Source organism: Pempheris klunzingeri, chromosome 5, assembly GCF_042242105.1.
Source record: "Pempheris klunzingeri isolate RE-2024b chromosome 5, fPemKlu1.hap1, whole genome shotgun sequence".
Lineage (NCBI taxonomy): Eukaryota > Metazoa > Chordata > Actinopteri > Acropomatiformes > Pempheridae > Pempheris > Pempheris klunzingeri.
In genome coordinates this window covers 19,588,554-19,601,965 of record NC_092016.1, presented here as the reverse complement: position 1 = coordinate 19,601,965, position 13,412 = coordinate 19,588,554, and the positions used below count along the sequence as shown (strand labels likewise).

The following is a 13,412-nucleotide window of genomic DNA, read 5'->3' as shown; positions in this document are numbered from 1 at the left end:
AGGCATTCAGAAAACAAATCTGAGCACAGGATTATGTCAGACTGATGATACATTTTAGAGGCATGTAAAGGATTACAATTTTATATCAAAACAGAGATAGAAAAACACCATAACTAAAGTATCCTCACTGTTTTCTCACTTTTGACCCTCACTAAGTCCCTAAAATAAAGGAGCGTGGACATTACATCAGGGTTAGAAGATCATAGTGTCCTAGTTAGCTCGTTTTGAGCTAGGATGCCTCTCTCTGCTGTCTCCAAACAGGTCCGCCAGTCCGGGACACAAGCAGGAGGACCACACGTCCACCAGAGACATTGCATTGCAGTGGATTACAGCTGCCTGCAGATGCCGAGCCGTTTCAGCACCTGAGCGGCGGACAGCTCCTAAACGAGCTGCTAAACATCAAGTGTAGCGACTGAAGGTGCGAGTGTGTGTGAGAGTGTGTGTGTGTGAGGAGTGAGAGAGAGAGAGAGAGTGTGTGTGTGTGTGTCCTAGATGCTGAATACCTGCATCGGTCGTCTACCTGTCCTCACTGGGGAGACCAACACCGGAAAAAACCCCAATCCAGAGCCATGTGCATGCAGCGGGGGAAATAATCAAAATGCACTCACCATGTCTCGCTGCATCCTCCGGCACGGTAAGAGTTAATCTGCAGTGCGGGCGAGCAGCTACAGCGTGTATCCGAGCACACCGGTTTGTTCCGCCTTTCCCACATAACCCCCCCACCCCCACCACCACCATCACCATCACCACCACCACCCCCACCACCCGGAGCCCCTCACTCCTTCCCTCCCTCCCTCCAAACCCTCTCCTCCCTCCCTGCCCTGCCTCCTCCTCAGAAACAAGGGATGAGATAACACATCAAGGCTCTCTACTCCGTCGCATCACTTCGCTTTCAGCCCCAGGATTCACGCGCAGTCTCACGAGGACAGGTGGCAAATTCATTTCTGTCGCAGAAACCTACAACCCACCACTTCTGTGCTCATTTTAAGGGGTTCGGCAGGGAGATGTGACAGATTCCCATATAACCATTGGTGGAATATTCTCGGTTTAAACTCGCGCTTGAACGCACCAAGACATCAGTCTAATCAGGACTGAGAATGAGCATGTAGACTACACAGTCCACAACCTAACACAAGGCACTGGCAGGCTCCCAGTTTCTTGTTGATAGGTTTACCCAGCCTGCCCATCACCATCCGTGACTGTGGGACTGGCCAAGAAACACGTGCGAACAACGAGTGGGAAGCATGTCTGTCATTCAAACTCACAAGGGTGTGGCGAGCATCTTTTACGGTGGGAGTTTCCAGCAGCAGGACGGGGATCACACTCTGGGGGGGGGGGGTAACTCTGATCAAGTTTGAAATAAAGTAGATCCCTCCAGCTCTGATTGAATTACATTTAATTGTAGCTGCTTTTGTCGAGGCGCCACGGGCCTGTGAGATATTAGTTTGTAGAGGAGTCTTTTAGGGAAGCAGCGTAAATGAATGGCTTTATGAAAAATACATTTGTTAGTGCTCCACTGCCTTTTTCCTTCCCCATTACATCACTGCTGCAGCGGCTCCGTGGGTTTGTCTGCTGCCTCCAGCAGCCTTTGGCTCCCTGTTGGGGCTCTTGTGGCTACCAGGCGCGCGGAAGTGGCGCGTGCCCGATGTTCGTCAGCTGGACTGAGCCACAAGTCAGTTTTCCTCAAGCCGGTTTCTGCCGGTTAGGGAAGCCGCACCTCTCTACGTCTGCTTCCAAATATAGTCTCTCTCTCTCTCTCTCTCTCTCTCTCTCTCTCTCTCTGAGAGATGCTGCAGATCTTGGTGATGTTCATGTCTAAGATGTGCTGCAGCTCCCTGCCTCCTCTCATGGTGATGTGAAGAATGCAAAATAATGCAACAGCATCCTGGGAAAGACAAAAAAAAAACAAAAAACCCGCTTGTCTTTTCATTACAGGCCTGATGAGTGCAGAGATACGTTCACCTGTAGCCTGCAGTATTTAGCAGTCTGCCATTAATTCAACCTCCATGAAGTTTATATTCAGTGTTTGGTGACATTGTCAGAAATGTGTAGATTCACTATTACTGAGGCCATATGTAAAGGTGGGTTTGTACAGGACCACACTGTATTCAGGGGTCTGATTTTTTGTCCTTCCTGTTTACACGCATAAAACAATATTAGAAACACCTCTGAATATAACACAGTTCACTAACTATGACCTCGGTGAAAAGACATATATATGAATTAAAAACCTCTTTGACAGTGTCAGTTGTGCTGGATTGCATCAGATCAGTGGATCTCAACTTGCGGTGCAGAGACTCCCAGGGGTCCTCGACGAGGTTCCCATAAAAACGGGGAATAAATTTAATTATTGTTTCACCGACTACAAATGAGCTCAGTGAGAGAATGTGTAAGAAAGACTGTTCTGCTCATAGGTTTCACACTCGTCACCGTTATGGGATGACAAAATCTCACCAGAAACAAATAATACAGGTGTGATTAATGTTTATCAAATGAACACCAAAAAAGTTGAGAGTCATTGCATTAGACTGTACAGGTGTGCCTCAGAGAGTGAGCACAAACTAAAATTGGCTAAAACCGGCTCAAAGTCTATAAACATAATGAATGTAACATTTATTCGGCGTGTCATTTCAGTCTTTTGAAGCATAATCTCATATGTAATAGAGGGAAATGACTCTTATTCAATAAGAATATGCCATGTGCAGTGTCCATCACAGACTGGAGTGAAATAACGTAATTGTGATTAATAGTTTTTGTAGTGCAACAATGACAAAATTCTAATTTCCAAAGCAAAAAAACAGGTATGTGTAGGTTTTTGCTTAAAATATGAAATATAAATCACCTATTTGCTAAAAATCACTTCCTGATGCAGGCAGACACATGTATTTGTAGCCTGGTTACTCAACCTGTCATCTTGCCATTCACATATCTGCTAATTAATCGAGTGAGAAACATAAACTATATAATAAAACATTACACACATGTTTACTTACAGCTCATGACATTTTATTTTTCTACACGAGAGTCAAAACTCTTTACATTAGTTAATAATGTATATCTGCAATATCCAGGTGGATCGACTGTTGAAACGGCTAACACACTGCTGTACACAAGAGGACACAAAGACCCTACCACTGAATAAAATGTAACTTACAGAGACTTGGATGTATTTTCTTCCAGACTGATATCCTATTGTTCCTACAGTACAAACATGACGATGATGCTGACAAAACCGAATCATCCATTAAATCCAGAATGAATTCAGTTGTATGCATTTGTGGTATCGAACAAAGAGGTTGAAACAAAGTGCTTGAAACATTTTCATACTACTGAACACTGACTCACATGACTGTTTTGTTGTACCTACATGGTGTAAATGTAAAAACACTTGTGCTTATTAAACTACAGAGAATGGTTCAATTCCCAGGTCGAAGAATGCCTCTCAAATAATAAAAGTCCAGAACACCGACATTAAAGCAAAGTGCTCAAAGCATTATCTATGCAAACATTTTAATCAAACAAATAAAAGAGAAAAAAATTCCATCTTTGTTGCATGCTTTCTTTGATTTCTTTCCCTATCTTTTGCTCTTTATTTCCTTCTCCTTCTCCCTCTTGGTCTCTCTCTCTCCATCTCTGAATACACTTTTACTGCTTTTGTCTGCCCTTCAGTGTGTTCTGTCTCGGGATTGCACTCTTGTGCTTTCAGCATACAGAGTTTATTTTATTCCTCCACTTCTCATCAAACCTCTCCGTGTCGGTAGGACTGTTCATTGGGCCATTTGGACCACTACTGCCTTCCAGGCTCTGTCTTTGTCGAAATCCTGCAGCGTTCCATTGGATGCTTGCTGCTGACGGAGCAAAACAGGAAGAGGACGAAAGGAGAGAGTTGAAATGTGGAAGGGGACAAAAACATTGAGATAAATGATGTGTGAAGGATGAGTGGCAAAATGGGTTTTTTTTTAGGAACCATATGACTAGCTTATTGATTTTTGATATCATCATATTTAAAGCATATAATGCTCATTTTCAGGTCCATGCTTGTATTTGGATGGTCCCTCTAGAATCTGTTTCCATGCTATAATGTTCAAAAACACATCATTTTTTTCCCTCATACTATACAAACTGCATACTGCTTTATTTGCCCTCTTACTGAATCCTCTGTTTTTGCGCACCTTCGACATCTTATTACTAGAGCTAGCATTAGCCTTATAGCAATGGTGGACATAGAGGTTGATTCAGGTTTTCATTTGTCAGGGACAGTCAGCCACCAGGCTTTGATGCCAATTTTACATAGTGGCCAAACCATGTAATTATAACAATGCCGTCCATCGTGTGATGCCATTGGGCCCAAAATGACTTTTTCCCATAGACTTACATTGTGAAAGAGACGCTTGTAATCAGTGGATAGATTTTTTTAAGAGTCACAACCCCCGTGAAATAACTTGTTCCACCATCAGAATTTGATCCATTCGGTCTGATAACATTTGGAAAGTCTAGAAGAGCTGCACGATTAATTAATTTTCTTCCCATTCATCATTGTGGAGGGATAGCTGGGACACTAGTGTGCATGCTCCACAGGCCCAACAATGAAGCCCCAAGGAGCTCCAACACTATCCAGTTCTCTTTATACATCCGTGGCAGGGACAGGCAGCCTGCTGAAGGGCTGAAGGAGGTCACAGTTTGTGACATCATAAGATGGTCCAAATCTAAACAGTGCGTTTTCACACACATTCACTGAACAATGGAGCGGGAGAAAAAGAGAGAGGATGGTCTTTTCACATTGACTGAGGGTCTCTAGACACAGTGGAACACATTTTACATTTAAAGGACATTAAAAAGTGCATTTTGTACGATATGTCCCTTTTAATTGCTGTTTAAATGAGCTGGTGAGTCTGATACCTGGAACATAAGTGTCATCTCCACACTCTAAAATGTCTCTTGTTTGAAGTGGAGAGACAGACAGATAGATTTGTCCATTTGTGTCCATGACTCTTGCTTTTGTGTGTCTTACCTCAAAGTAATGGGTCGATGTGTGCATGCTCTCCTCGCACTCTGGAGCCCCCATGCGGAGCTGGCTCTTGTAGGAGGCACAGTGCACCACAGTGGCTGAAGTTAGAACTGCCTGCACCAGCAGCAGCACCATCAGAATCAACAGCAGTATGTCGTAGGATTGCTGGACCACACACACACACACACACACACACACACACACACACACACACACACACACACACACACACACAAACATGGCATTAGATGACCCTGAGTAAGGTTTCTCACAAAGTCAATTTCACAGTGTCTCTCATATTTGTTCCTGTCTTTCTCATGAAAAAGGAGGTCGAGGCTAGAAAGAGTAAAGTGTAGAAACTCTTTCTACAAAACCTGCAAATTGCATACAATGATCGAATCTTCACTTCAATAAATTCACCTTGGCTGTAGGCACATCATGCAGAAAAATTTCAATAAAGCTGATCACACTGCAAGAGAGGAAGCCGGAGGCTGAAAAGAGCAGGGGAGACGTCACACTGCTGATAGCAATCAGCACCTCCACCTGAGGGACACCAGGGAGACAGGAACAAGAGCAAGTGAAAAAAAGGAACACAGAAAAAAATTTCCAGAATAAAAAGGAATAACTTTACATAACTGAGAAATGTATTTATGAATCATGAAAGATTATCCGTCCTCAGCAGACAGTAACTTTATTTATTTCCACTTTTCAAGAGCTGAAAAATTGGCTCACCTTTCAACAAGGCGAGCACAAATACTGATAGAAAAAAGCTTAAAATAAAAACTTCATAAAATAGAAATAAATGAAAAAATGACACAAAGTCAACTCTAAAGAGGTGGGTCTTGAGCTGCTTTTAAAAAACTGTTGACAACACAACTAAAGAGATCTGAAAAGCATGTCACTCTTAGTTTTAAACCTGAAGCGAGGAACACCCAACAGACCCTTATGAAAGGACCTTAGAGACATACAGGTAACTGCAGTGGCTCTTAAATGTAGGGGAGTTGTTTAACAGTGGCAACTTTGCAACATTTTGATTTTTAATGAGGTGTACAATTGAGTATCATCTGCGTGGCAGTAGGAGATACCTTTAAAGTGTAAGAGAAGCATATGCAAAACAAACAGAATAGGACCCAGGACAGAACCTTAGGGAACACCACAATACAGAGTGTCACATAAAAAGGCATGGTGACCAACAGCAACTAAGAAACTCCTATCTAACGGGTAGGAGGAGAACCTCTCTAGGGTTGAGATGTCAGAGCATTCACCTGCATTGCCATGCATCAAGATGTTATCTGAGACTTTGAGAAAAGTTGCTTTCCAGATGAAGTCCTAGTTTGTCTTACACAGTCTGACAGCTGACTGACAGCTCCAAATATATGACTTGAATTGATCGCATTCCGCCTAGTAAAGATGTTGAGCCCTTTTTAGTGCACAAAACATTCAAAAGTGTACTGTTGTCTTGTACTCACCAGACATTTATTGGGGTATTCTGAAACAACATGACTGGCAATAGCACTTGGAAAACACTGAAAAGGATTACAGATCAGACATGTGTGATAAGGCCAGTGATGGACGATATCTTAGATATCATTCTTAGCTGCAATCTCTGTCAAAATGGAAATATGTTTTAGTGAAAAAAACCTACAGCCACAAGAATCCAGAAAAATGTGACAGACAGGTAGGGACCAGGTAGCAAAGCATCCATGTTGAGTGCAATGATTCCTCCAAATACAGCAGAAATTCCCACGATTACCTCGATCACCTATTAGAGACAGTCGTCAGTGATTGATCAGCACAAATTTATATTACAGAAATATATTATGCAACAAAACTGGAAACCACTCACAGAATATGCTTTAAGGAGTCGAGTGGGGAACACTGCAGGGGTCATGACCATCTGCCTGTCATGTGTCACAGGCTAGAAGATGGATGGAAACATTGAGAGGGATTAGGATGGAAGGAAAGAGGGAGAGAGGGGAGAGACATCAGTTGGTGGACTAAAAGCAATCAATCACTCACAAGCACGCACACAGACACGCACCTTCCTGTGGCAGCAGCAGTCTTCTGCAGAGCGGGCTGACAGGATGACAGTGCTGGCCATCAACACCTCCAGCAAAATCATCAGGATGAGGTTAAAGTTGATCTGAGAGCAGACAGAGTGCAAAGGAGAGCAGAGACACAATAGCAGAAGAAGATTGAAAAAAGGAAATATTCAGAAGAACAACTTGATACGATAATGTGCAACCGAAGGAGCGTTAGCTCTAATTATATCACTATGATGCATTTACATTGACGGCAGAAGGGTTCAGGACCAGTTTACATCCAAACCAAACAAGGCAGGTGGTCGTCACAGCAAATGTTGACACGTAAACCACCTGGAAGTCTGACACCTTGTAAAAAAAACAAGAAAATATGAGCCTCGATTGCCTTGAGGAAATTTAATTAAAAATCCATTAAAACATAATTATCTCTTTTGCCCTTGGTGTGTCCATTGTTTACTCACAGCAACATGTCTGTTCTTTGCAATGGCAAAACTGGCTATCGCTGCAGGGAGGCCCTGTGGAGAGGAGCAATAAATGAGCTACTGCATTTATCTATTTACTAGATGCTGTCTGGAAATTATGCGTTACTGGCACTTTGACATGAAAGTCTAATCTAAACAATGTGTACACACTCATTAAGATGGGGTCAGATATGAGTGTGACAGTGATTACACTTGCAGGATGGTCACTTACAGAGCCTGCAGCACAGCGCAGGTAGTCCATGGCAACAGGAAACACATTTCCCAGGTACAGAGAGAAACCAGATGTGATAAGCAGACTGCCCTGAGGACACACACACACACACAAACACATAGAGGCATACACATATATACAAATACAGATTTTCATAAATGCATACAACAGGTAAGACTGTGCAAGGATGCTAACATTCTCTCTCACACACAAACACACATATTTAACAATACACAAATCTGAGGTTAACCTGATAATACACAAAGAAAAACTCTGATATTTGAAATAGTGACATGGAGCAATCCATTCTTGTCCCCTTTTGTAGAGCCTGGGCTTTATTTATTTGTCTCATCCTTTTTTGATATTATAGTACTTGGATTATTTTTGAAAATGTCATCAATCAGAACTTGCACAGCCTGGAGACATATTGCTGTATTTATCTCTCCTAAATGTGGAGGCACAGAACAAGATTTCTTGTCATCCCACTCAAAATTTCTAGATTGGGATACTCTCTCATCAGGAAAAAAGTTCACCCCAACCTTTAAAATTTGTGTGTTATGGACTAAATGGATGCACCCTGTAATGTGCCTCCTTTGTACCTCCCCCTGACCAGCTCTCCTCTCACCCCTATGAGGACACTGTAGAGCCAGGCCCTGTAGCTGAAGCAGGGGTGCTTTAGCGGCTCCGGCTGGGCCAGCTGCAGGTCACTGGCCCTCACGTCCACTGTGTAGCTGTCCCGCTCGGGCCTACACCGCTCCCCCCTGTCTGGCCTTCTCTCCGCTCCCCTGTCACCCCGTCGTCCCAGCGTCCCGCTGCTGCTCCTCTCCAGAGTGGGCATGTGGCTGTAGGTGAACTCCTCTCTGGCCGAGAGCTCGTCGCACTGCATCATTCAAACAGCTGGTGGCTAACTTCACCGACCGGATGGGAAACACAGAGTGAGGAATACAGCCTCTGGGGGAAGAGGCGGAAAAAATCCACTTGTGAAAGTTACATGAGTTCAGGGCCTCTGTCTTTTTAGTTGTTTTCGACATATTTCTTCACAGCTGCTCCCATCAACATGAAGCAATACGTTTATTTTCACAATACAGATGGCAGTACTCAAACACAGGAATTCCATCACTGAGAAGTGCATAAAACTAAAAGAAAAGAGCCATTAGTTTACTGATCATGCAATCCCCAAAACAACCCCCTCCTTTGTCCGCATGAGCCAAGAGGACGCCACTCATCACGTCCTCCTCTACTTCACTGCTTCGTTTTTCACAAAATGCTCCCACCACACTCACCTGTAGTTGAGTCCCTCGCAGAATCTCCCCAAATATTGTCCACAAAAGGTATCCCTCGACCACCGAGATCAAATCACCACATGGAAGACAGCTTGTTTTTGTCAGCAGTTCCTTCTGCTCCTCATCTCTCTCCCTCACACTTACACTCTGTTTCTCTCCTCCTCCTTTCTCTCCTTATTCACACGACATTTCTCAGAAACAGTTCTGAAAAGTTTTTTTTAAGCCCTTCAAAGCGTGGAGCTGAAACACATGGCTCTTGTGTTGCCAGCCTACTTTGTGCCAAAGGGAGAGCGCCTGTGCATGACAACAAGGGGAGGATGAAGGGGCTCGCGCTGGGGGCAGAGTTAGTTGGGCAAACACCCTTTTTACACTCCCATTTGCTCATGCACACACATTCACACCAACCCACTCACAAAACTGAACAATAGACACACAAGAATGAGCGCATGACGACACACAAAGTTACGTGTGCAGAAATTCCAGCTCGTAGCAAGGAAGCTTGTGTTTGTGTGGGTTTCTTATGTGGAGAAATCCACACAAACCCCATCACGCACAGTGTCAAACAGTTGGTTTTTGCCCGTGTAGCTGAATGTGTCCCCCTGTGATGTTCCCTTAGTCTTAGTTAGTGCTCCACTTGCAGTTCACAGCCCAGTAAATTAAGATGCCCAGCAGTGCTTTAGAAAAGAGGCAACAGAGACATTTCCACGGCTTAATCACACGGGCTCTTGTCTGACACAGCTAAGCCGATGATGGATCATTTCTGCTTGATATAAACATCTCCTAACTACTCATTCAGGAGTAAATCCTATTGGATGACGTGTGTATGTGTGTTCATTGTCCCATTGTGTGAGCATGTACATGTATGTGCACCTCAGGCTTCCATTCACTCTTTAACACAGCGGAGCTTTCTCAGCTCCACATTGTTCCTGGGCGGCGGTAACCATGGCGACTCCTTAACAACTGCTGTCACCCCCTTCCCTCGCCATTCTAATGTCTCCGCCCAACACACACACACACACAGACACACAGCTCATGCACATGCACACTCAGAGAGAGACAAGTATTTTGCAACAGTTCTCTGGAGACATTAAAGGAGATCTGAGGAAAACTGATTATATGAGACACAATTCAATATCAGGGAGTGTAACAAAAACCAGAAAAAGCCTGTTTAGACTGGGCTCTTTGCTCTCAGTGGCTTGATTGGGAGAGTTTACAATTTCATAAACATCTATCCAAACAAACCCCGACTGTCCTGCTGCCCCTGACATTAACAGTATGTCACATAAAGACAAATGAGTATCAGCATCATGTTTGGCACTGTAGCACACTGGGGCAAAGTCTCAGGCAAAATTGAAACCACACAGCTTTTACACAGAAGGCATTCAATGACCACATCTTTAAAATTTCAAGAACTGTTTTCTCACAATGCTTTATGTCCGCACACATCAGAAAGACATGCAGGGATGGATCATGCGTGGAAAAAGTTGTACTGCAGAGAGAAGAGACGGTGCGATGTGGATTGCAAAGGTTCGACCAGTACTGCTGCATTTCTGTGGCTGGAGTGAACATGTATGTTCTGTGTTTTATTATTGAAATTACTTGAGGTCGATCCTGAGATGTACAGTATATAAAGTGTTTTGGTTACATTAGTGTATTTTGGATATTAAATAAAGGCATGTTGTCAAAGAGAACTGTCTGATCAGTTAAAAAAAAAAAAGTAAAAGTAAACTCAGTAAAGATGTGTTACCACTTACAAAAAGCGAGAGAGAGATTCTCTTCATTAGCAGCTCACTGAAAACTGACCACACATAAAGTTTTCACTGCTTTGCTTTTACCCTCTTCTGCAAAAGAGTGGACGAGCAGAGAACAAGGCCACGTCTGTTCTCTCTGGACAGCTTTGATTCTCTTCCTCTACTTCTCTTTCTCTCTCTTACATCTGATGTGCTCACCTGTACACCTGTCTGTCTGTCTGTCTGTCTGTCTGTCTGTCTGTCTGTCTCTCTGACCGTGTCACCCCCTCCGCACCTCTACCTCTTTGAACTTTCAGGCACATCTGCAAGCTGCCTCAGTCCATATGAAATATACAGCATTTTGGCTGTGCTCCACGCTGAAGTAACATTTCACCAAATGAGCATGGAGCCTTTCCAGACAAGCTGCCTAACAGAAGGTAATTCTTCATAAAACAACACAACTCCTCAATGTTACATTAATCATCTATAATACTGAACTGTTCACTGCTGTAACATCCTTCTATAAGCTGATGTAACGATAGCTAAAGCGTTTTAACTAACACAGGCTGTTTACAAAATCACTTCCCATTTACTGGTGCACTAGAGTCACTGTCTGCCGTTTTATAAACATGTCAGTGTACATTATGTTCTGCTAACAATGCCACAATATAATTCACAGCCTTTTATAGATATGAATGTCACCATGGTGTGTCTCTTTTTTTTCATGCTCACTATTGACTTAACTATTGAATTTCTATTAGGGAGTAATGAAAGGTTACGTTTGTTTGACATTATGAAAAAAAGAATACACATCTTCAGGCATACAAGACGTCCATGTTGGCACTTTATGGAGCCTAAAGGCATGTGCTTTAAGATAGAGATATTAAGTTTACTTTGTTGGTGTTAGCTTTACCAAATGCTTTATGTGCAGTTTATAGAGTAATGTTACAGCATTATATGGATGATTAACTTTTTGAATAGTGGCTGGTGTAGTTTGGGGCTGCATAAATGAGTGTGTGAGGAATAAGGAACTTGTTCAGAGCTTGTTCTTTTCTCTTTTTTGTCACTGATTTCAGGCTATTTATCCAAGATTGCATTAGCTTGTGTGAAGATGGGTGCCACATTAAACCACCTCCCAGCTGAGATCTAACCTTTCAGCTGTGGAATACCGAATAATCACAGGACAGCCTTTACATCAAACAGAATAGCAGAGGTCCCCTTGTGGCTGTTTTTTTTTTTTGAGCCAGAGGCTGCATTAGAAGAATCTAAGAGCAGATTCATAGTTTTCTTTAGATTCATCTTTATAGAGGAAAGATATATCAAGTCGCACATACACAAGTCATGTGGTTTCACAATCCCTGGTAAACAGCTGACAGCACATTGTTCCCGATTCAGGGCTAAACAGGCCTGGAGCATCTCACACAAGAAATGACGACACCATTTGAGTGTTACACATTTAGTGATCCATGCTGATGACAAAAATATTCTTGCCCGACTATCAGTCTTATAAGTGTGAAAGCAGCTCCTTGATGTAACCTTCCAACAGCTCAAACAGAAAAACTCGAAACACAGTCATCCCTCTGACATGCAACACTTAAACACAGATATTTAAAAGATGAGCTGCTTGTTTTTACAGCGATATCCAACGGTAAGACACATGAGAAAACATCTGTGGATATATACATTAACTTACATTATCAATAGCTCTGTTTTTTATGAACAATATTTACACAGTAGAGGAGGAAGGAAAAGTCTCTCCCACCCAGTTGCCAAAAGTCCCGAGATGAAAGTCCCTCTTTTTAACTGGTCACATTACGGGTACACGTCAGTTGTTTGTCTTGTTTGGCTTTAAAGAGTAATCAGCACAGATTATCCTAAGTGACTGACAAATATACAAATTAATTACTCTGTACAGGTTCCACGTGTTTAAGCAAATAATCACAGCATGGGGCAGCAGCTCTTCCTCACAGCCAGGAAGGGATACACTGATGGCTTATCACATTACGCTCATGTATTCAGACGCTCCGCTGGGTCTCCGTGGTCCCACCGGATCTGTTCAGTTCAATGTGTAACACGCAGAGCTGAGAATTTCTTGCTGAATGAGGGACATTGTTACAGTGATGTATGTTCTTGGCAAATTGTGGCATAATACAGCTATCGTATGACATGTCATTGTTACAGTAAGTCATAGTTGAGAGATATCAACAAGGCAGACGGACAGACTTGTAACCACCTGTGCTAAGATAACAAGAAGCATATTAGCAACTAATGAGCGTGACAGAGACAAAGATCATAACTGGACAAGTCTTGTTTTTCTCTTTCACTTGAAACGATCCATCGCTCGGATTCATCTCAGTACAGTGTTACGTCTGTCTGACGTCTCTCTGCTAAGTATTCTCCTGTGCTCAGAGGGGTCAGGAGATCAGACGATGGATCCCTTGGAGGAGGACAGGTGGATGGACTGGATGCGGATGCCGAGGGTTTTCTCCAGGTCCTGCAGGATTTCACCGCTGGGGCTATCTGGGGGCGCGTCGTACAGCAGCTGCTTGAAAGGCTCCAGCTCGATCAGAATTACCATGTTCTTCAGGAAGTAGCCCTCTATGTAGGATGCCAAGTCTGGAGCATCCAGAAACTGTGCAAAAAGGGGGGAAGACAT

The 13,412-nt window shown here is 43.1% G+C and overlaps 2 protein-coding genes across 3 annotated transcripts in view; both read right to left on the bottom strand.

The window, feature by feature from the left end:
- Nucleotides 1–3,000: 3,000 nt before the first annotated feature.
- Nucleotides 3,001–8,632, bottom strand: mlc1 (modulator of VRAC current 1). 2 transcript variants are annotated; one of them, XM_070831091.1, is made up of 11 exons: nt 8,369–8,632; nt 7,744–7,833; nt 7,512–7,565; nt 7,297–7,398; nt 7,050–7,151; nt 6,855–6,926; nt 6,654–6,770; nt 6,478–6,534; nt 5,429–5,551; nt 5,012–5,173; nt 3,001–3,848 (listed from the first exon to the last, which is right to left on the bottom strand). In XM_070831091.1, the coding sequence occupies exons 1-11, from the start codon at nt 8,630–8,632 to the stop codon at nt 3,768–3,770; spliced, it is 1,224 nt and encodes a 407-aa protein (XP_070687192.1). In that variant the 3' UTR covers nt 3,001–3,767. The 2 variants fall into 2 exon arrangements, with proteins under 2 accessions (XP_070687192.1, XP_070687193.1); XM_070831092.1 differs by having other exon boundaries at nt 3,001–3,845.
- Nucleotides 8,633–12,032: 3,400 nt separating this feature from the next.
- Nucleotides 12,033–13,412, bottom strand: part of btbd11b (BTB (POZ) domain containing 11b) — a 65,236-nt gene continuing 63,856 nt past the window's right edge. The window contains exon 17 of the mRNA XM_070830195.1: nt 12,033–13,388. Coding sequence (XP_070686296.1) covers nt 13,179–13,388 — 210 coding nt within the window. The 3' untranslated portion in view covers nt 12,033–13,178. The remainder of the gene's footprint in view (nt 13,389–13,412) is intronic.

What these genes read in the sequence shown, in the direction of transcription:
- mlc1 (XM_070831091.1), bottom strand. Translation starts at nt 8,632, where the DNA reads ATGATGCAGTGCGACGAGCTCTCGGCCAGAGAGGAGTTCACCTACAGC. An exon ending in GACTCCTTAAAGCATATTCT is followed by an intron (nt 6,771 to 6,854) that starts GTGAGTGGTTTC and finishes TGTCTCTAATAG; the next exon opens with GTGATCGAGGTAATCGTGGG. An exon ending in AATACCCCAATAAATGTCTG is followed by an intron (nt 5,552 to 6,477) that starts GTGAGTACAAGA and finishes GGTGTCCCTCAG; the next exon opens with GTGGAGGTGCTGATTGCTAT.